Source organism: Osmia bicornis, chromosome 8, assembly GCF_907164935.1.
Source record: "Osmia bicornis bicornis chromosome 8, iOsmBic2.1, whole genome shotgun sequence".
Lineage (NCBI taxonomy): Eukaryota > Metazoa > Arthropoda > Insecta > Hymenoptera > Megachilidae > Osmia > Osmia bicornis.
The window spans coordinates 2,536,884-2,561,250 of record NC_060223.1 but is presented as its reverse complement, the minus strand read 5'-3'; the positions used below and the strand labels follow the sequence as shown (position 1 = coordinate 2,561,250).

General features: G+C 37.7%; 1 protein-coding gene and 1 long non-coding RNA gene across 2 annotated transcripts; one reads left to right on the top strand and one right to left on the bottom strand.

Moving 5' to 3' along the window:
- Positions 1-2,053: 2,053 nt before the first annotated feature.
- LOC114882148 lies at positions 2,054-3,618 on the top strand. The gene is made up of 3 exons (XR_003790379.2): positions 2,054-3,253; positions 3,328-3,497; positions 3,574-3,618. It is a non-coding gene; the product is annotated as an uncharacterized LOC114882148 (long non-coding RNA).
- A 14,644-nt stretch (positions 3,619-18,262) lies between these two features.
- On the bottom strand, positions 18,263-18,890 carry LOC123988025 (protein nemuri-like). The gene is made up of 3 exons (XM_046286653.1): positions 18,808-18,890; positions 18,590-18,736; positions 18,263-18,431 (listed from the first exon to the last, which is right to left on the bottom strand). Exons 1-3 carry the CDS (start codon positions 18,823-18,825, stop codon positions 18,276-18,278), a joined length of 321 nt encoding a protein of 106 aa, XP_046142609.1. The 5' UTR covers positions 18,826-18,890; the 3' UTR covers positions 18,263-18,275.
- Between the last annotated feature and the right edge of the window lie 5,477 nt (positions 18,891-24,367).

Below are 24,367 nucleotides of genomic sequence, written 5' to 3'. Positions count from 1 at the left end.
CATGAATTGGTTGAGACAATACCAAATCAATATTATTAAAATTCTTTGCAGTAAGATTACATATACATATAACATTTTTGTGTAGATGAATTCCCTGTTATCGCGTTGCAAACCTTTCCGTCTACCATTGTTAATATTAACTGATATGTTATATGTATTTTTCTCTCCTGTATAGTAATTTCTGTTGGATGTAATTGTTCAATTTGGTTTTGAATGTTTGCGACTACTTCATATTAAATCCCTCGTTTCATGTATGAATTCAACATAAATGGGGCGGCAATATCTGGGTGAAAATGTTCGAATATTTTGCCATATAATTTTATCCTCTGTTGTGTTTTCAGAAACAGATGTAAGTTGTATTGGAACGAGAGATGACGCGAATATACTACTATCAGATTTTGTGGGATTTTCAAATTTTTGTTTGTATTCGTTCATTCTGGATGCTCCATCACATCCCCACTTTGAGACCAATTTAAAATCACATTTTTCCTGATCAACACTTAATATAACTTCTTTTTGTACTAAACATAGACGATTTGCTGTGTGATCTGATAATTCCTGTAATGGTACTTCCGCTGTTGTTTCTGATATTGAAATGTTATTTGGATAGCACATTTTTTTCGCCTCGATTAAAGATTCATACCTTGGGTATAAATTACAACCATGTTTTTTTGCAGTATTTCTTAGTACATTGTATTGTTCTTTGCTCAACTTTGCTTCAACTAATATTGATAAAGCCTCTGTGGGTGTGTACGGAAAGTGACGGTTTAAACTATCACAATACGCATTCTTGTATTGTTTCGCTTTATTTGGAGATGTGAACATAATATCTTTAATGATTTCAGCTTCACCTGCTTTCTTTTCAAATCTTAATTTCATTTTAGTTGCGTATGCCAACTCATCTGTAGAGTGTTTTTTTCTTAGATATTCAGTTCGCATCCTTTTGGTTCGATCACTCAAAGATAAAAAGTCTAGCGATGATGGCCGTCCAACAATACGCTAAACAAATTTTTCGTTATGTTTATACCAATAATTTTTTTTTTTATATATTAAGCAGATTTTATAAAGTAACTTACGGATTTCTTTTTGCCAACTTCCGAATTCAAGCTAATAGTATCGACATTGTATGTCAATTGCACAAGACCATCTAACCATTTTTTATTTTTTGCATTAAATCTATTTTGATTTCGATCCGATTCTTTCCATTTTAAATTAAATGTTGAAACGAAACGACTAAGTTTTTTTTTGGTCTCATCCGATAACTCTTCAATACCTTTTTCATTTCTTAAGTGTTTAAAAAGTTTCTCTACTGCATTCCCGTCACTAGGAATACCTCTTAAAACTTCAATTAGTTCTTTTCGATATATAAATATGGAATTACTACTTGAACCTACGAAATAAAAATATTAAAAGGATAATAAAAATTATCCTCAATCTATAACGCTGAAATTTACGTTCAGTTTTAACTGGAATGAAAAGAATTCGCAACCAAATTCATTTGGGATCCATATACTGTAACAATTTCTGAGCAACAATACTTACCGCACTGAGCACTATTCATGTTATAAAATTGAAAATTTCTTATAGGTATTTATCTAGCTTCACGGTCGACTAATGCACTGTTACAGATCGTACTGTCTTGGACTAATTGTTACTCGCAGAATGTTTGTTTCTAAGCAACCAACTTTGCGAATAATAACAAAAGCAACGCAACAATGAAAAAAAAATGCAACGCATACCTACCAAAAGGCATTCTATAACAGCAAACTTATCTACACAAAAATGTTATATATGCAATCTTACTACAAAGGATTTTAATAACATTGATTCGGTATTGTCCCAACCAAATTACGAAAGTAATTTAAAATTTGGATTGGCACCTCCCCATGCCTGGATTTGTTGTTTCGAATATTTGTTACAGGTAACATACAAATTGTGTATTGATGATGTATGAAATCATAATAAATTAATCTAATCTATTAAGAAAAAATATGGGAAGAAATCATTTTTTAAACTTGTTCATCCCTTCCCCATTAATTAATTTTTTCCATGTATATACTTTATTTTATATGATACGTCATAAAATGTAATAATATCTGATTTAGAGACATTTTTGGAATTTTTGCCACGTTTTGGCGATTTTGCACCACTGTGCGGCGGTGTTGCGTAAGGAGGCGGGATTCGCTTATGGGTGGTGCAGTAGGGATATATGCGCTCCTCTCGCTGTTTTAATCTTTCTCTTTCTAATTCGAGTATATTCCTTTACTCTTCCTGCCATAGTAAAGATTTTGATATTCATTAAAATATAATACATTTTACAAGATTGTTTTGATCTTAACATTATAGGAAGAAACATGTTTTTCAATATTAATACAGATTACTGAATTTAAACGAATGCTAAATAAAAGTTTGAATTCGCATCTTGGACTGACCGGCGTGGAGGAAATGCGATATTACAGTATTTAATGAATTAACATAAAATTCGGATTATTATAATGTATGTATAAGGAATTTCGATCATCTTCGCGGAGCCGATAAGGAACGTTCTAGAGTGGTCAAAATTATCGGACCACACGAATGATGTTTCGGGTTTACATCCGGCGATACTCAGAACCAAAGACGACACGTGATTTTGAGCCGTGGGACCACGCTGATTTCGAGGAAGGAATTTATTACACTAACAATCGGGATTATGTCTGGAAAAGATAGACTATCTCGAAATATCAAGGATCGTTTTTGCGTTCAATCATGGGAGGTCCAGAATGTAAAACAATCCATCGATGTTCATGGTTTCCGTTTATACCTCTAACCAAGGTCAAAGGTACAACGGATCAAGATGATGGGGGTCAGACCCATCAAAAAGAGGACAGAAGGGGGGGGGGGGGGGAGACAACATGACTTTCACCTTGACAATCGACGATGACTGCATTAACAATGCAATCCCAAAATGATGGGAATAATTTGTGTGAGGGTGGAAGGGACAGTTGACAGTACCCAGCATTAACAAATGCCTCAGTTAATACAGAGGACGATTCAGTGATGGGGGGGGGATACATGATGAATGTGTAAAAATTTCTGTCCGAAACGTAACACTAATCTCAGGTTTTAAAGTTTGGGGGGGGATGTTTTCTCAGTGCTTTATAAACCGAAGCGTTTTCGTTTCTACGACTCATTATATTCTTCCATTCAATATGGCTACCATTCCCCGCTTGCTACCAACTCCTCGCATTCAAGGCAATCGCTGAATATCATTGTAAGTAGTCTTCAACAATTACCCTTAGCGTGTAAATTTTACTTATTTTTAACTAGTTGTTTTTATCTTAACAGTCGAAATTATACCGTTCTTTGAATTGGCAAAAAGGGAGGAGGCGGTGGTGCTGCCCACGAATTGTCAAGAGCGGCAGTAGCGGCGCCGCGAATACAAAAGGCGTTGAAACGCATCGTGGACGGAGGTCGATTTATTCGACCTTCGTTATCTATTCTGGGAGGAAATCGATGTAAGTTGCCTGTCTGTTTTTTGTTTTTAATTTATTAGATTTGGACTGTGTATTAATTTTATTTTGTCTGTTACAGCCAGATTTTTGGTAGCCGCAAAGATCGAAAGTTTTGAAATATTTTTATATTACTTATATTATACTATGTTTTATTATTGTATTATTTATATTATGTTACTTATATTTATAGTATGAATGTTTGAATTAAATTCATTTTTATTTTATTTTGCGCGTAGTAGCTATTTTGTATTTTTAAATATGCTCTTTTAGAATTTACCTTTCCTATAATTCTTTACCTCACCCTTGCCCTTACTTCGCCCATTAATGTAATATAATATGAAAATAAAATTATATAACAATTATCAATGTAATTTATTTTGCCTCATCCTTCCCCTTACTTCTTTTATTAATGTAATACATATAATATAATATGAAAATAAAAGTATTTAACCGTTTTCAATGTAATTTATTCTTTGCTATATATTAAATATTATTAGTTGTTCAAATCGGTGTATAACCCTTTGCGAATAAGGTTTTGTATTTACTAATGTAACGTCCCGGAATTATACGCGAGCACGCTACTGCACCGACGCGTAGGGAGAGCGGTTCCCTATGAGAAGGCGACTCGTATTTTATTATATATATATATATATTATGTATATTAAAAGGAAGGGATTATAGGTTCGGGTGGCACGCGGTGAAGGAGTAAAATCCAACGCTAGATTCCTTTCTCAAAATGATAATATGTGAGTGTTTATTCAAGAAATTAAATGTGGTGTCTTGTGTATAATATAAAAATAAAAAAAGAAAGAAGGTAAGTAATATAAAAGAATATTGAACGTAATTAAATAATGTGATTAAATATTGAATTTAAATAATGAATTGAAGTAATTAAATATTGAATTGAATTAATGTAGTTAATTAACAAATGTTGCGCCCTGTGTTTGAAATACAAAAGAAAATAATGGTATTAGTAATGTACAATGAGTACGCCCTGGATTGAAAAATACAAAGAAACTAACAATCGTGTTTGTGCCTAAATTGGAATACAATAAAAGAAAATTAGATTATTACAAAAATAATTCAACCTAAAATAAAAATACAGAGTAAATAAATTGATTAGTGAACGCGGTTCTAGATACGATTATAAAACTTGAATTTGTAATTTAATATAATTTAATATAATTTAATATAATATAAATGAGTTGAATGAATTGTCGGGAAATTGGCCAAGATCCGTTCTGACGCTGTAGGAGTTGGCTCGTTCGGCCGCAGTTCGGTTTCTGGGCAACTTAGCCGTCAGTGAACAGGCCGCATCCAAGGAGCTTCTGCTTTCGCTCGCTCGTTAAGCTTGGTAGCGAACTCTGCAAAGCGGTATCGTCGCTCTAGAGCCAGTGTACTGATAGGCCGCATCCAAGGAGCTTCGGCTTTCGCTCGCTCGTTAAGCTTGGGTGCGAACCTGACACGTAGGAGAACCACTGCGAACCGATAGTTGAGCGCTCCGGGTCTGACGCGGAACCTTTGCCGCTTTGCCGACAAAAGAGTCTAAGACAGGCATGGGCAGATTTTGCTCATTCGAGCGCGCTCCCGATTCCTCGCGAGCGGCCGCGAGCTGCAGTTGCATCGTCGATCGAGGAGAAGGCGTTTGTTCTACTTGTTAGTCGTTCGCTATTCCATGTAGTGGGGATAGCGCTTGGAAGAGGTGGGGTACATGTGCATCTCACCGTAATTAAACAAAAGAACGCAACGTCGAGAGATTTGAGGAGTGGGGCATAAGCCTTGTCTGTTTCATTTCGCGTAGCCTTCCTCTCCTGCGGCTCGCGAGACGCTCGTGAGCGCCGACGAGCGCTCGTGCTCGATTTACTACTTGCTGCCCATGCCTGGTCTAAGATTACTGAATTCTATATAAATCGTATCATAGACCCGTCTCGGACTACGATCAGAATCGAAGTGAAAATTCTTTGCCCGGCACGCTCGTATTTATACCGGAGAACTGCTGACGTAGCAGTTTTTTCTACCTGTGTTTTCGATACCGGAAGTGTTCGGACTTTGACCTGCGCGTATGTGACTCCGTGCGTATCGCTATCTCTGACTACGCGCTATTGCCGTCTCTTTCTACTCTGCGCTTGTTCCTATCTCTTTCTATTCGCTATTGCTGTCTTTCTCTATTTATTTCGCGCGCTGTGTCGATCTTTTATCGACGCGGTAGAATTATCAACGCGGTAGAATTATCGACGTATATTCTGAAGTATATAAAATTTTTGTTAAACGTAAATATTAATAAATATAAGATTCTGTTTAGTTATTAAATATAAATATAATTATTGAAATCAATGTAGTACAAAAATAAATAAAACGAATTTGTAATTATATAAAAACGAAAAAAAAATGAATAAATATATTAATAAATATTAATTATTAAATTTCTCTTGTTCATTCTTCTTGTAGGATGTTACACTAACTCGGCACGTAGCCGCTGACCATGTATTTCCAAGTATCTTTATACGCCTGCAGGGTTTCAAGTTCTTGCAAACCTTTTAATTTCGTGTGAGAGAGAAGCGTTTGATTCCAATTTGTTACAACATGTAAGATATCCGACAGATTAATCTCAGAATCTGCTGGAAATGCTGGAGGTGTCGGACGTTTTCATTGTTATTCGTTATTTACCATGGAACACATTGTTTTCATTGTTTTTCGTTATTCACCATGGAACACATTTCGCAAAAACAACTGCTTGCATTAGAAGCATTCATCACCTCTAACGAGTAGTTTTCAATAATTACTTTGAGTGCATGAATTTTATTAGTTTTTATTTGTTTTTAATTCGTTTCTTGTTAACAGCCGCTACCCTGCGGTCGTTGAGATATATTTATAAAAAGGATATTCCCAATATTCGTCGGGAGCGGGTTGAGAGAAGGAGAAATGTGGATAACATATGGGTGGAGGGGAAAATATCCTCGGAAGCCGATCTTCTTGATTTGTGGCGTTTGTTTCGGGAGGAGCTGGATGTGAGTTACCTGTCCGTTTCTATTTTTAATTTATTAGATTTTTACTGTGTATTGATGTATATTTTATCTGTTATAGCCGGATTGCCAGCAGAAATAATATAGAATACAATATATAATAATATAGAATAGAATACAATATATAGTAAAGATAAAATAAAAGTATATAACCATTATCAATGTAATTTATTTTTTGCCACACCCTTCCCCGTGCTTCTTTTAATAATATAATAAAATAAATAATATAGTAAAGTTATATAATCGTTATTATTATAATTTATTCTTTACCTCGCCCTTCCCTCTACCTCATTAATGTAATAATATGAAAATAAAATTATTCAATCATTATTCTTTGCAATGTTCGAGTTCTTGCGAACCTTGCAATTTCATGAGAGAGACGTCTGACTTGGAGTTCTTACAAACCTTGCGAATTCATGCGAGTTGTTCGACAGATTAATTTCAGAATTGTTAGAGTCGTTCGGCAGATTAATTTCAGAATTTGCAGTATGATACTGGAAGTGCCGAGTGTCTTAGTTATTTCGTTAGTGTTTTCGTTATTTACAATGGAGCGAAAAATCACTTCTTTACAACTTGAGGCGTTGCCACATTTTTTAAAACAGAGCGTAAGTGGTTTTTTAACAATTACTCTTAGCGTGCTAATTTTATTTGTTTTTTAATTAGTTGTTTTTGTTAAAAGCGAGTGCAATGAATCAATTGGGAGTTGTCTACGTGGCGGACGTCGCAAGAGTTTGTCCAGAGCAGGCGGCCAACCGGAGAAATCTGGATGAATTGTGGGTCGAAGGAGTGCGAAAGCTCTGTGAGAACATCGACGTCTTCGACCTACGCTACCTTTTCGGATATGAAATTGATGTAAGTTGCTTGTCTGTTTTGATTTATTAGATTTATTAGATTTGTGTATTAATGTATATTTTATTTTATTTTATCTGTTATAGCCGGATTGGTGATAGTGATTTTCCGCCTTCCGCTCGCCCACCACGAATTTCTGCACGAACTCGCCCGCCACGTTGATGTAAGTTGCTTGTCTGTTTTGATTTATTAGATTTATTAGATTTGTGTATTAATGTATATTTTATTTTATTTTATCTGTTATAGCCGGATTGGTGATGCTTCTCCTTCCGCTCGCCCGCCACGAACGAATTCCTGCACGAACTCGCCGCCACGAATATTCATTATCTTATTTTATGTTATTTCATTTTATTTTATTTTATCTTATTTCATTTCATTTATGTTAATTATTTTCAATTATTAGTATTATTATATTATATTACAGAATTGTACGATCGAAACTCTTCCACGTGAACAGTTTCAATACTATTCTTTGAATAAAATCTTTGGAAAATTAAGAGTTGGATCTTGCTTCGTCTGAGGTTCGAACAAAAGTGTCCGTCCTCTCAAAGTCAGCTCTCTTCGATCCGTTTCCCGCTTTGATTTTAGATCTTCAGCGCGCTAAACACTTGAGAGCGATAAGGGCGATGTTCTGGGAAAGGACCGTAACTACCTAACGTTTCGAAAGGATGTTTAGGATTTGTCGACGCTGGTTTGACAAATAATTATTCGGCATTAATAAGTGGTAAAATAAGAGTTTATTCATGAATGCAAGGGAAAAAGCCCGAAGGCATAAAAAACCCTTGAAGATGTTTGAATAAAAAGGGAAAAAACCCGAAGGCGTAAAAAACCCTTAAAGTTTGAGTTATGTGTGTGAGTGTGTCGCGTGTGATATGATTGATATAGTGTATATGAACGTTCGACGTTCTTGGTTGCCGGCGGGACCTTGGGTTTGTGTTCAGGGACCGGCAAGGTCCCGGGCGATGCGCTTTAATTGTTGCCGCCGCGAGGTCTCGGGTTTACGAACCGGGTAAGGCCTCGGGCAGATGATTCGATTGTTGCCGGCGGGACCCTGGGTTTGTAATCAGTGGGCTCGGTAGGGCCCCGGGCGTTATGTGAATTTTCTGTTGGCGCGACGAGATCTCGGGTTTACGAACCGGGTAAGGCCTCGTGCGCATTGTGTTTTTGAGCAGGAAACTGATATAATCGAGTAAAAGCACCCGACTTCGTAATAGAAAACTGATCGCGGCAAGACACTATTGAATTCTGAACTACGCGGTAAAGAAAAGAGAAAAACAAAACTGTTCGATCGTTCGCGACCGTGGTCCGTTGGTGACTGTTTTATGGAGGCAGGGCGACGCCCCTTATTTCCAAGTGCTTCGACGTTATCTATTTCTTAGAACGAAATTTCAATCAACCCATATCGGGCACGTTTTCTAAATATTTAATAGTGGACGCTCCAACAGGAATAAATAACTAACTAACTACGTATTCAGTTTATTTTTATTTGTATTTTTTATAACCAATTATAAAGCCAATAAATTTTTTCTAAGAATTTTTCATATATAATTAAAAAGTATTAAAAAGTTATTAATATAATTTATTCTTAGACCTACGCCCCCCCCCCCCCCCCCCCCACTCCATTCATTTGTAAAATTACGCCTTAAGTCCTAGGGAACGGGAATTAAAAGAAAAAAAAAAGGGGGGGGATTGCCAACAGAAATAATATCGGAGAGAGGGAAAGGTGAAGAGAATCGAGCGCACGAGAAGGCAAGAGAGGAGAAAGCTATCCGCGAATGTTGCGACCTCGCGGGACGACTTTGTTTAATTGCGCTGACTCGATTAGACGACCACTCTACCGTTAGAAGTTAAATAAATAAATATAGTATATAACCATCATCAATGTAATTTAATTTTGCCTCACCCTTCCCCATACTTCTTTTATTAATGTGATATGAAAATAAAATTATTCAATCATTATTCTTTGCAATGTTCGAGTTCTTGCGAACCTTGCAATTTCATGGGAGAGAGAGAGGCGTCCGACTCGGAGTTCTTGCAAAGGGTCTAGCCGTATAAGCATAGTGAATCGGCCCCAGCAACAATTTCGGTTGATATTTATACCACATAATGCTTTTTGCCGAAACAACAATTGTGAGTGACACCCTAACCTAACCGACCTACAGGGGAATACGTAGCGTCGACCTTTTTTTTTTTGTTTGTTTGGGTTTATTGAAGAGGAAAATGCATTTATGCACGCGCGGGCTACCCTCTGTTCGCACTATTCGGCTAGAGAGGACCCGGGCAGTGTGGGACTCGTATCCCCAGAAGGGGGGCCTGGCGCCCATTGGTGGGGGCAAACCCAAAGAGGCAACCCAGAAGGGGCAACCTGATAGCTCTACCCTAAAGGGTGGGCATAAAAGATAGGGTCACAGCCCATAAGGGGCGACCCGGCGGTGCCCGGAAGGGGCGTCCGCGGCCTGATACACTACCCACTAAAAACCCCTCCCCTAACGTAGGCCGCCGGAACCGTTTCATCCTTAGAAGGATATCCAACATGAACACAGCGATAGCCGCAACGGCGCTTCAGCTCCCTAGCTTTCATATACGCTTTCGTCTACCCTCAATCTGACATGCGCTAGGCGACCATGATAGATTGAGGATCCACGCCGTTACACCTCCGATCAAGCGGTAGGATGTTTCAACCTGTACCACGTAAGCACGGGATTTTTCTTCGGCCACGACCAGGAACCGGAGGATTCCCAACTCGACGGGTGGTCGCGCCATGTGTTCGCCTGTCAAGACAGGGCTTCTTCTTCGGTCACGATCAGGACCCGGAGCACCCTGCTCAACGGGTGATCGCGCCATGTATTCACCAGCCTGCAAATGCGAGGTCAGGGCTTTCTCTTCGGCCACGACCAGGAACCGGAGGACTTTCCCACTCAACGGGCGGTCGCGCCCCCGATTCACCTGCCAGGCAAATGCCAGGACAGGGCTTCTTCTTCGGCCACGATCAGGAACCGGGACTTCGCATCTCCCGGTTGATCGCCCCAATCTTCGTCCACCATGGTAGGTTGAAAATGATGATGTGGCTTTTCCTTGCAGTCATCACGCCCACCTGTCCTTCCACGAGGACAGGCCATTTTTCTTCAGCACGGCCAGGTACCGGGCAAGTCCTTTACCCGGTTGACCGTGCCCCGTCTTCTTAGGCTGCAACCCTCGTTGACTTGTCCCATACAAACATTATTAATCCATCCAACATAAACGCGACCATCCAGTCACACTACATTCGATACATTTACCTAATCCATTGCGCTGAATATGCAATGAGGTCAATTATACTAAGGAGACGAGAAGGTACAACTTGAGTCTGTCCCCCTCAATAATGGCGGCCCCCAAGAACGTAACCAATAAAACCAAGCCCAAAATGAACTGCAACCAAAAAGCAATTCGCGGAAACATGTCCAGCACCAAACCCCTACGAAAAGTAAGAACTGGTAATTATGTTATATTATAATATTATAGACAAGTATGCGGACGACCGTCAACCCCGCCGATCCCCACAACCCCGAAACACGTTGTCAAGGCAATCGAAACCGGCGAAACCGCCTTGTATCAATACAAATGCAAATAAGACAAATTATTGAATGACGCATCAAAATAAAGTAACTGATGCGACAAATAAGTCAAGTCAAGCATAAAGTACGTAGTTAATAAACACTATATCAGTGTATAGACTAAAATAAATACATAAATAAGTAAATGAATAAATAAGAATACTTAAATGATGAGATTATAACAAAACCACGCACAACACAGCATTTGGATGGATAAAACCATTCATCATCATAGAAATGAAACTAAAGAAAATACATCATATCCATACCTTCAATTGATCTGAATGACTGAACGAGAGAGTGAATAATGAGTGAATGAATGAGGCGACTAAGGAAATGAAAGATTAAGGAAGATAAAGAAGGTAGGCGTAAGTGAAGGAAAGCATGAAAGCATGAATGTAATACAACATTACCAGTAAGGAAAAGGAAAAGGAAAGTGAATGAACACCCACCACCAACAAATAAACTGCCCAAAAACAATATACACCAAAATCACAAAGGCAAAAGCAATCACTCATCGCACCACACCATTAACAATCACACTAAGATTGAAACAAAACTAAATAAAAACTAAATAAAATGAAACCAAAACGTTGACTAATTTGCATCATCTATCCTCTTCTATCCAAGGCCCAGGCCGCGCGTGCAAGTAGACTGTCCTTCTTCAACCACAGCAGCCATGTTGAAAATCTTGCACGCGATCACGTTTTCATTGTTTAACAATAAATTAATACCATATTTAACCGAAAAACGCATCAATAGCACTTGCGAACAGTAAATGAACACGACTTTAATAAAAAGAAGCTACAACGCATAGCAAAATAATAAAAACCGAGACCAAGCACCGACCCCGCGCCCTTAGGCAGGAAATAAATAAATAGGATAGAGGACGATAGAGAATTGAGCAAAAACTATATAATGAAAGTAGATAAATAAATTAATATTCTATTCACACTTTATGATTATACAGGTAATCACTGACTTGACCATGCACTAGTGTTCCACATCAAGTTCCAGATTCAGATGTGTAACGGTTCGCTATTAAATACGGCGGTGAGAGGAAGAAACGTTGACGAATTTCACAAACACAACACTATATATTTTAACAATTATATTCATTTCGTGGATTTGGTCGAAATGTGCACTCACGCCATCACGTAAGCTATCGGCAATACACTACGCGAAAGAATGAGTATGAATCCGCGAGATTGAGCGAATAATTTGCTAAGAAAAAATCAAAGTAGCAAAACACGTACCATTCGTAAGCTATGCGTAACGATAATCCTACGTAGCGCCGACCTACCACGTTTCTTATACCAGAAACAGCTCTCAGAAAAGTATGAACTCTTCTTTCCCTAAACGGTGTGTTAGTTAACAGTCATTTATTTAAATAATATATTAACAATTTAAATTTTTTAATTAAATAATTTTACTTTTTACCCTATTCTGAGCGCGATGGTTGGTATCGCTGCCACCAGTCTCGAGCGGGTTAACGCTCTCGACAAATTAAAAGACGAAAGACAATTATCAAGATGTTAGAGTTTAGAATTTAACTTTTTAATCTTTCGTTTGGGTTCGTTCAGCGCTTTAGGTCCCGTACGGGTCCCTCCTTGAATCTGTATGTAATGGTAGGCGTGTATAACTAAAAGAAATGTGTTTGGTGTGTTTGAAATAAATTTGAAACTGGTTAACTGGTAAAACTGATTTAATTACGAATAAGAATCAAGAATATGAAATTAACAGAATTAATAATCAAGAATTAACGGAGTTATGAAAGTCAAAAATTGAAGATGTTTAAATTTTGAAACTCATTATTGAATAATACCAGTTTATACGTATCGATTAACAAGGGTAAAGATGATTTATAAAAGTAACAAAAATATAATGCACGCTCTGAGATTACACTTGAGGATTACACTTTATAACGATCGCAGGAGACGATTGTAGCGATCCCGTCTTCCCTTGTATTAATTTGAAATTTGGCGTATTTCCGCCGTGAGGATACACCCTAGCCGGAGATATTCTCGGCACCCCCGAAAGGGCAGGACTAAGGTGCCCCTGTTACGAGCCGGAGGGGGCGGCTGCGTAGCCGGGGCTTAATTTAGGTAAATGGTAATTGTTAATGGCTTGACCAGTGTTGTTATTAACACTGGGAGCCTAAGGAAGTAGACGTGGAGACGAACCTACGTATGGCTAACGTTGGGAGCTCCAGGAGGTTGGCTATGGTGGACGAACCTACGTATGGCTAACGTAGGGAGCCACAGGAAAGGTGTAGAGTGGAAGACGAACCTACGTATGGCTAACGTAGGGAGCCTCAGGAGAGTGATATGCGGACGAACCTACGTATGGCTAACGTAGGGAGCCACAGGAAGCGTTAGTATTAGGTCTCGTAACTTGATTGATGTACCTCGAGCGGTAAAGGTACACCTTAGTGGGTTTCTGGACAGTAAATATAATTGTACAATAGTATGTAAATTAAACTAGTATGAGTTTATTCTCTATTCCGGACCTTACAATTGTTGTGTGTAATTGTCGCGGTATTCAATGAATTGAACTCTAGGTTGCACGTTTGAAATGAGTTGAATAAATAAAGTTTAGTTTCGATTCCGCGAAGCAAGAATCTAATCCTTCTCGGTTTTCACGAACGCGAGCAAACGGGGGCGGACTACAACGATTAGAATAATGCTTAACAGCAGACAACGTACTGTATAGTTACTGTGAGTGCTTGAAAGGGACTTGAATACCCGATCTCGCAGAGTTTCCTCGTTGCAGAGATTATCCGAAAAGAACGTACTGACGTGTATCGAACTGATTCTAGACTTCAACTAGACCCGAGGTGCCCTTGTCGCCACCCTTTTTATACTCAAAAACTAGAGTAAAAAGGGTGATGGGGACTGACTCTACGTGACCCGTAGGACCGCGCCCTTGCTTTGCGTTGGTCTCGAATTTTCTAGAAGACGGTTGGTGTCGGGTGCACACATCCGATTCCATATAAGGAAATTTCTTGAGAAGGGTTTGTAACACCATATAAGGAAATTTCCAAGACGGATACGTAACACCCCTTTTGATAGAGTAAGAAATGAATTGTGAAAAACGGAATCGTAACACGATTTTAGTTGTACGTAATTATCGATACCTCAAACGATGGAACGATCTGACCGGAGAATTCTCGGAACCCCGAAGGGCTGGACAGATCGCCCGTTTTGCCAATAGATAGTCGTCGTGCTCAAAAATGGTGAATGGATCGACTTACCGAAACGCTGTTTAATACAATACAAGATAACAAATTCGCTTGTAGAGATCTCTATGTTCGCTGGATATTCTGGAACACCAAAGAACGGTAAGGATTGTGAACACTGCACTTGTCGCGGCGATAATGAATTAAACGAAACGAGTACGTCGACGAGAGACAAACGAATACGACGGAAAAGAATATAATTATTTTATCACCCGGAATGAAGCTAATACGAAATCCTACGCGAGCAAACAATTTAAAATAAGAAAGAAAAGATAGAAATTTAGGGAGAAGGAAGGTTTAACGTGCGCGTCTGTGAGTCCTTGTTAAGAATCCGACGATTTCAACTCGCACGGCACTCTGCCTCGCTACGCGGAGGACTTTACCGCAGAGGAAAACTGTCGCGATTTCCGAACAACTCTGTCTCTCGGACACACGGGCTCAAGATCACGTACCTCGACGATTGATCGATCAAGAGTGTCGAAATTTGCGCGAGATCGACGGGCGAAGGGCCCGTCGCGCGATCATCGTCCTTGGAGGGGACGGATTGACGAATCGTGGCACGTGCTTAGAAGTGTCGCGTGCCCGGTGATTGGCTAAGACGCGCGAGCTAGACGAAGATTCTTCATCCCCTTTCTTTGGTGTTCCTTTTTCTTTCTACTACGTCGCCATGATAGTTTCAACGGTTTTCTAGAAACTACGCAGTATTTCCTTTAAATGTATTATTGCTAATTTACAGCTATTGATTTAATTTGATTTTCCAAATATTGAACTGTTAAATGATACTATTAATTTGACTGAAACATGAATGATCTTGAAATTGAGATATATAATTTAACAATTGAAACCGTTATCCGTTTATTTTCCTTTAGCAGGATCAGAATTATTTATCTTTCCTGATTTATAATAAGATCTTATCAGCGTAAAAGCGGACGATGCATTTACGATGATCGCAATGCCGATTATGCATTCACTTACAATCTTTCGCATAATTACTTCGGTGGAATCGGCATTTCATTAGCGATGAATTTAAACATTTCTACCAGAACGTTCCTTTGTTCAAAATTCGCCGTTGTCGCTAGGTAGTTCTTAGAATTTCGAACACAATAGTGTTTATTGCTTTGAACGACCCTTGATTTTCGAACGGCGGTCGAACGTTCGCGACGTTAATCTTTGTAAGGGTTCTCATTTATTTTAGTTTCGTCGTTTAAATTCATATTCATCCATCCATTCTTTTCACACTATCATTCGGTCAGGTAATAATGATCCTGATCGGACCGGCTGACGCTTTGTGCAAATGAGAGGGAGAGAGTTTTCTCGACAAAGAAGTTATTACGGTTTTCCCGTTTCTACGCAGTTACCAAGGGAAATTCCCGGAATGCGAAGCACTGGATAACTGCGTAGCGCTGGTGTTGTGCTAACGGCTCTCTCTCTCTCTTACGAGCTAACGCGAGTTTTTGTGCGTTACCCGATATTAAACTGTCTTGTATATCTATGGTTGGCGACGATAGTTTCAAGGAGGGTCACATAAACTATTGTAAAGAAGGAAACAGAAATGACCTTTCCTCGTGTACCTCGCATGAGAAATTCTCGGAACCCAAGGGCTTGACAAGATACACGATTCGAGGGTAGAATAGAATAAAGAAGAGAAAGCAATAGAAGAAGTCAAAAATAGAAAAGAATTAAACTCAAACTCTTCCTTGTACATCCCTGCATGAGAAATCCTCGGAACCTCGAAAGGCTTGACAAGTATGTACAAGGTAGAGGAGGAATGAAAAGATTGGCGGAAAAATGAAACACCCACCTCACGAAATCCTCGGAACCCCAAAGGGCTTGATAAGGGACGCAAGGCGGATAAATTCAAAATTTTCCGCCGGGGCGTAACAAACGCATTTGTGGGATTTTTCTGATTAAAATGGTACCAAACACGGTATGATTTGAATTATATTTATTTATTAAAATAATAATAACCCGAAAGTGAAATATACTAATCCCGAGGCAATAGAGATAGGCAATCAACATGAAAATATTTCTAGCAAAGTACTAAACTGGTCGATGGCTTCATAAACTTATTGTTGCCACGGTTCAATTCAGAATATTTCTGAGCAGCGGAACTACTGTCTGCAAATTAGGTGCTTTATGATGTTAGGAACAGCCCGTGATTTCCATGAAACCGGAGTTTCTTCCTATTGAAAATTAAAGTAATTTACAAGCTAACAGTAATAACAGAATGATAATAGAATAAATAAACAATAATAATAAAATAAACAAAATAGAATTGACACCTCGGCTACATATCTATAAGGCAGACCGTACACCTACATCAAACGCGCAACATGCAACACGTCGCATGTTGTGTACGAACGTAGAATAAGTAACGCGGCACAGTACAAACGATTTGTACGGACGCAGAATCGACACCAAGACTGGATATATGCAACATTAAATGCCCAGAATCGATACCAAGATTGGATATATGCAACGTTTAAATGCCCAGAATCGACACCTCGCTTGGATATATGCAACGTTTGAAACCCGAGCCGACGCCGCAACCGGTTTTCATTTCCAATCCTCCTTTGCTTTTCGCCAACTTTTAAGGGCACAGACTCCTTGTGCCATGACGTGTATGCGTGCGCTCACACAATCAACGGAAAGCATGCACGTATACGCCATGCGTGAGAGAGACACTCGATTTCGTAGATTTCGTTTTTCGTCTCGATAATTGCAGAAATGAAATTTTCGCGGGTACAGCACCCACGGGTAGACTTCACTACAGGGTGGTCTGGTCCGTTTCAACGCTAATAAACACCATACGTTGAGAAAAATGGTATTTTCGACACTGTAAGATTGAGACAGACGCTGTTGTAAGCAAACAACATGGCTGCCGAATGCTGCGTTCGGCTGCATGTTAGCAAATATTGGACGATTTAATGGTTTTTCCACCCACAGCACACCAGACCACCCTTCCTTGAACTAGCACAATGTCACTGAAATTCGATTTTTCACAATTTATCACTTCTGGAAGACGTAAAACGAAATTTACGATTTGCACGCATCAGACGTCAAATAGACGTAAGAATAGTTCACTGATTTTCCGTCAGAGGCATTGATGGTATATTTGACCACGTTATCATCAGGGTCGATAAAAACAGAAATCAGTCGATAAATGTAAATTCTAATTTGACATCACAAACGGCTACGCGAATATACCCACAAGTAAGGTATAGTTGCCGCTACATATGAAGACTTCTGTTACGCTGTTCACACCTGTTACAATTTTAACCATCAGCACAATGAATCGGCTCGAGCCGAAAAAGAAGTCTGAGAATAAAACAATACATATATTAATGTGTGCAACAATAAATCTTTTTTATTCATATCTATAATCATGTTTTTTTATCAATGAAATTACAGAGATATGCCAGATAAATGAATTATAAAACTTGCACATTTTGTAATATTTTGCATATTCTATATGCAAAAAGACATAGAAGGCGATATAAATGTGCTGTTTGTATTCCTATTAATGTATCTATCATTTACTGACGAGATTTTGATTCCTGTCGGGCATACAAAAGGACAGCGCTAACGAAAGAGAGGCAGTAAGAACGAAATAATACACATAACGTACGCGACCACAAAAGTTATTGGAATGAAAACTACAGGACATTAATAATGTCAACACTTTCGCTTAAAACTAATTTATTGACTAACTCTTACACTACACTTATACATTACAGTTACACTAATTCTAAACGCGTCTATAAATACAAAACAAAGAATCAGCGGCCGATGCTCGCCGGTAACAGCTGATCGCGCGGACGGCGTAATGCGTGCGAGTGCGAGTGAGAAAGGAAGATGACGATACCGAAGGCTTGGCGAGATGGACTGTTCTATCGCACGGAACACCGGTTTTGTCTTTCGTGAATATTCTCGCCCGCGGGTTCATCGCGATTATTCGCCGAAGATTGGGTACAAAGAGAATAAGAAATAAACAGGTATGTAAGAATTTAGTATATGTAGTGATATATTTATTAAAATAAAAAACTATAATTGAGTAAAAAATTTTTTAAACAAAACTTTAATATATATTGAAGATAACTTGACGCCCGCCGCCTCTTCTACCGCCCCGGCGTCCTCCTCTTCCGCCACGACGGCCGCCCCATCGACCACCTCTGCCTCCGCAGCGGCCGCCGTGACGTCCTCCATACATCAGGCTTTTTACCATTTTTTTCAGCTGAAATATAATAATAAATTTTATTAAAATTGTAACATTATTAAACAACAAAAAATAATCGTGGAAATTCATTTGTTACTATTGTGGAAATGATTTCCGTTTCACGTGAATCTAATTGTGCGACATTTATTACATAGAAAAATCACGTTTTTACTTACTTGCGACAAGGAAACCTTCGTGTCCTCCGCCTTAACCTCCTTCTTTTCTTTTTCTTCTGGAATCTTCTTTTCTTTTTCTTCCGTATCTTGTTTATTTTGTGGTTCTTCCTTCACTTCTTCCTTCTCTTCCTGTTTGTCTATATCCATCTGTGAAGAAAGTAATTTATATACAAATAACGTAACATTGATATAATATTCTACTTGCCGATTATACGCACCTTGTTGCTTTCAGACATGTTGGATCTGAACTGTCTCTTGTCATGGATGCTGAAAGCACTCGCATGGTGGTGGGGATCAGGACCGTGGTGATTGACTTATAAAATAGACCCTTTCCTAATTTCTAATTTCTAATTTTACAGATTGAATTTTTATTTTCATGTTATATTTTTTTCTTGCAATCTCAAATTATAATATTATAAATGAATACAACTTCCAAACTTTTTTTTATAATAAATATCGACGTCATTGTTCTTTTCTTTCGTAGTCCTTAGAAACACTCCCCACCACGGTACCCGATGTTTCTCGGTACTGTTTTACGTCTTCGCGACAGTTTTCGCGATAGTTGCATTCGAAGCAAGGAATAGATTGCATCATTGAATTTATTTCAAAGCTTTGAAAGTGTGAAGTGAAGTGAGAGGTGAATATTGTTGTAAGATAGTGACAATGAGTGATACTGAAAATATTGTCGTGGTTGAAGATATGCGAAATCAGTATGAAGAGCAGTGTTTGATAAAAAATAAAAGTCGTCGGTCAAAATTACCAATTAGTACGAAAAGATATTCAAAAAAAAGATCATGTCGCGAAAGAAGACGGCGTTTAGCCCTTCAGAATATTTCAAAACCGTCAACATCCCATGGACAAAAATACACTCCCGAGAAAATTTACTTGCCATTGGATGATGAAACAGAACCGGCAAATTGTACAGAAATGTTTGAAGAAACGACGGAAGAATTGTTTATAGAAGGTACAACTTCCGAAAATGAAGAATTGATCATAGAAAAAACTGTAACGAACGAGCCTGAAGAACAATTCTGTCTAACAAGTGGCTTGAGTATCGTGGACATGCAGCACATCTTTGCCGAATTGCAAAAAATAGGTGACCATGCCAAAAACAGGGAAGACTGTGGAATTAGACACCTGAAAATAACCGGCATGAAACGGTCGGGCCTGAGGACCACCCTCAGTGTAATGTGCGATATGTGCAAATATACAGGTGAAATCCACAGTGAACCTGATGAAAGCAATCACATGGAAACAAACCAGCGTGCCGTTGCTGGAACAATTGTGAATGGAGGCAGTTATGCCCAAATGGAAGAGTTCCTTGCAGCGATGAACATACCCTCCATGTCGAAGAAAGAATTTAGAAAACATCACGATCAAATAGTGAAAACATTAATTGTTGCTGCAGAAGAAGAGATGGTAATAGCGGCAGAGGAAGAAAAACGCTTGGCCATTGAACGAGGCGATATTGTTTCCGGATGTGGAATCCCTCACATCCCCGTTGTGGCCGATGGAAGCTGGATGAAACGATCATACCGGACTGGAACGTACGATTCCGCGTCTGGAGTCGGCGTTATAATTGGATATCACACGAAGAAAGTTTTATTTATCGGTGTGAGAAACAAGGTGTGCAGGATTTGTCGATGTGCTGCGAAAAAGAAAGAAGAGCCACGAAAGCACACCTGTTTCAAAAATTGGCGCGCAAGCCAAGCATCAACGGCTATGGAAAGTGACGCTATAGTCGAAGGCTTCAAGACCAGCGTAGAAAAACGTGGACTGATTTATTCCACACTGATTGCTGATGGGGACAGCATATCAGACAATAATAAAATGGAATTACAATTTAAAAGAGTTGCGTCTACGCACTGGTATTGCATACTTTGTCATTCAAACGGGCAACTTATTATAATACCCCTAGAGGCACGCCTTCAAACATTCGCACTTGAAAGAATTTATATACCAAAAGGTAATCGATGCTGTGGGTCGCACATTATTAACAAATTATTTTTCACAGACGAATTCAAACTTCTTCGCGTGCATTCTAACTTTAGTTCTATAGAAGCATCCGATGTAGAATTATTTTTAAATCAATTAGCAATTAACGTAGATTTTTGTAGATTTTTCATTGTCAAATGAACAGTTACATGCTTTCACCGGGCTTAATTGGGAAAATATTAAAGAAATTCAGGATATGTTTATTAGTATGACATGTAGCGAATCTCGTTCCATAACGCAAGCTTTAGTATTTTTATTTAAACTTAGAATTGGCAGCTCAAATAACATCATAAAAAATATACTTGGTTTAGAACGGGAACAACAAGTATCAGATTATTACCATCAGATAATCTGTGCTTTTGAAAAAGATGTTTTGCCAACCCGGTTTGGCTTACATACTAAATCCCGACAGTACTTTATTGAAAATGAAACCGCACCCGTAGCACGAAACATTTTAATTTTGACCAAACCCAATTAGCAATAATATTTGACGGAACATATATCAAACATGAAAAAAGCAAAAACAACGTATATCAAAGAAAATCGTACTCCGAACAAAAAAAGGTACCATTGTGTAAGCCATTCACTATTTGCACCACAAATGGCTACATATTAGATATTGCAGGGCCTTTTAACGCCACCAATTTGGTGGATAAATACAACATCACATCATTTTTTTTATTTCTATTCCGATAATCACAACTTGTAATATTCCATAAGCATTCATTTGAATGAATATCTTCAATAAATAATAGAACTTTCTCATTTGACCACATATTAAATAATAATAGAAAATAAATAATATACACAGATTAAAAATAATTAATTAAACAATATACACAGATTAAAAATAATATGAAATACTGAAAAATATTGAACACGAATTTAATTGAATATGAAATGATCACGAATAAACATAAATAATATACACAGATTAAAAATAATTAATTAAACAATATACACAGATTAAAAATAATATGAAATACTGAAAAATATTGAACACGAATTTAAGGTAAATGTCCCCATTACCGACCGCTCCCCCATTAGCGACCAGATGATTTTGTTTTTGTTTATAGCAACATATAAAGCGATATAATTAACCAAAACGTTTGTATATTGTAATTAAAGTATTTTATTTATTATTTCAGTTAATATTCTTTAAATTTTTATTATTTATACTTAAGTACAGTAAGGTATATATTTGGACCTGTTCATTAATACGAAAGTGGACAGATTCTAAGAAGGTAAAGTTGAATTAGAGATACTATTCAAATCATTAATGTTACTACAAAAATATATGGATTCATATAGTAATTTACTCGAATTAACTAGAAATATGTGTGGAATCATAATGTGAAAAGAAAACATTCATTTTCTATCATTATAATAGCAATAAATCGTGGTCAGAAATAGATACGTTGAGAACAGATCTGTGCTAATTTTCGGACATTTAGCAAGTGTTATTGTTAGGCTTAAGTAATTACTTATTAAACTTTAAATACGCGTATTATTATCAATTTTATAAAAAGTAGTAACATAAGAAGTATATTCTCTTTAGAAAATAACAATGGTGAAAACAAAGAGAAAAGAACAGAAACGTGTAAAATACACGGCAAATGAATTAAAAGAAGCAGTTTATAAAATAAAATCTGGAGAACCTATACGTAAAGTCAGCCGTGATTTTGGAATTCCGAAAACGACATTATTATATAAGAAAAACGAGTTGGTACCATCAATAAGACGAAGTGGACCGCCCACAGTTTTAACTGATGAAGAAGAAAACCAGCTGGTTGAGTGGATATTTCATATGCATAAAGCTGGATATCCAATTACAAAAGCCCAAATTATAAATAGCGTTACAATGTTAGTTAAAGAACTAAAACGGGATAATCCTTTTAAAAACGGCCGACCTGGACGCAGTTGGCTTGAGAGTTTTCAAAAACGACATCCGGAATTGACGCAAAGAATTGCACAAAATTTAACGAATGCAAGAGCATCCGTTACAGAAAAAGCTCTTCGTGAATGGTTTGCTGAAATTAATAGCTATTTTAATAAAAATGGGCTCTGCAATATTGATCCATCCAGAATTTTTAATTGTGACGAAAGTGCTTTTTTCTTATGTCCGAAAGGAGAAAAAGTTTTTATATTTTTCTTATTGTGAAATGTAGACTTACATAATACTCCAAATGACCAGAGAAACCAAACAATTTTGATTGACGATTTGAATGAGGGTACTGCCATTACAAATAATAATATTGAATCCATCCCCGTCATATTTGCTGAGGAATTAACCGAAGAAATGCAAATTGTTAATCATGATCAAATTCCTCCAGAAGATCCCTCCTATCCAGAAGATGTCCAATCTTCCTTTCCAGAAGAAGAGTTAGTATCTCCTCCCTCTTCTGTGCAAAATGTACCGACACCATTTCAAAAAATATTATTTTGGCCAGGAATTTCAGTAAACAAAAAGAAAAGAAATTTAAAGGAAAAGGTGCCGTCGGTTGTATCCTCTGAGCAGTGGCAAATATTCCACAAATCGAAAGAAGAGGAGAAAAAAAAGAAACAAGCTGCAGTTGAAGAAAGAAAAAGAAAAAGAGCAGAAATATCTTTGCAAAAGAGAAATGAAAAAGAAGAGAGAAAGAGAATAAGAAATCTAGCTGCGGAACAGAAAAAGAAAAAAATTGAAGAAAAAAGTCGAAAATTAGAAGAAATTAAAAGAATCAAAAAATAAAAAATTATTATAAAGAACTTAATAAATGTATTATAGTTTTGATAACATGTTAATAAAAATTGCTTTAGGTTGATGAATATAAATTTATACAATAAGTGAACTTGCTGGTCAATAATGGGGACATGAGATGGTCGATAGATGGTACAAGTCGGTCAATAGAGGGGACTCAGATCAAAAATAATTTTTACTATAACTTTCGTATAAATAGTCAAATAACACTTCAAAACCGATTCAATTGGGAAACTAAAGACTTCAATGAATATAATAATTTATGTCTTACTTAAATATTGTTGAATATTAGTAAGAAATTACTATTTCTAAACAGCCACATTCTTAAATGTCCGGTAATGGGGACATTTACCTTAATTGAATATGAAATGATCACGAATAAACTGTTTCTGCAAATTTATTTATTATTTGTCTGCAGATATTGTCTGTTGTTTTCCGTGGAAACGGAAAACAAAATACTTACCCGTGGACTGTCCGCGGATTGTTTACAAATTGCGTTTTGTCCGCAGACAGTGTTCGAAGACTGTATGCGGACACATGTCTGTGGACAATTGTCTGCCAGTCTGGACAGGGCTTAAGGTTTGGGCCTGCCGTCCCGCTGGCCGCCCGTGGTATCAATTTCAAGTGGTACTGCTTAACACGCGGCACTTTTCGCGCGAACAGGATCCCTGCTGTTATTTCCCACTGAAGGGAATTTTTCCCGTGAAAAATCTCCAAATTTGTTAGTGCAATATCTCGTAAACAAATGAAAATCAAGTGTATACATGCAAGCTTAATGGATTCGATTTCAAAAGCACTATCAAATGATCGAAAGAAAAATATATAGACCCATTTAAAAAACCAAACTTTGCCATTATATTTTTGAAAATAATGATGCAAAAAAAAATTTGTCTACGTCAAGATGTTGCTCCATCTTACCATGCAATGACCACCAAAGCAATTTCCTGTATCTTTAATAGTTTAGGAAATATTGGAGTGTTTCCAGTTACGTGGGACACACTGTATATTTCTATTACATTAGCAGGATCAGTGCCCCTCCAGCC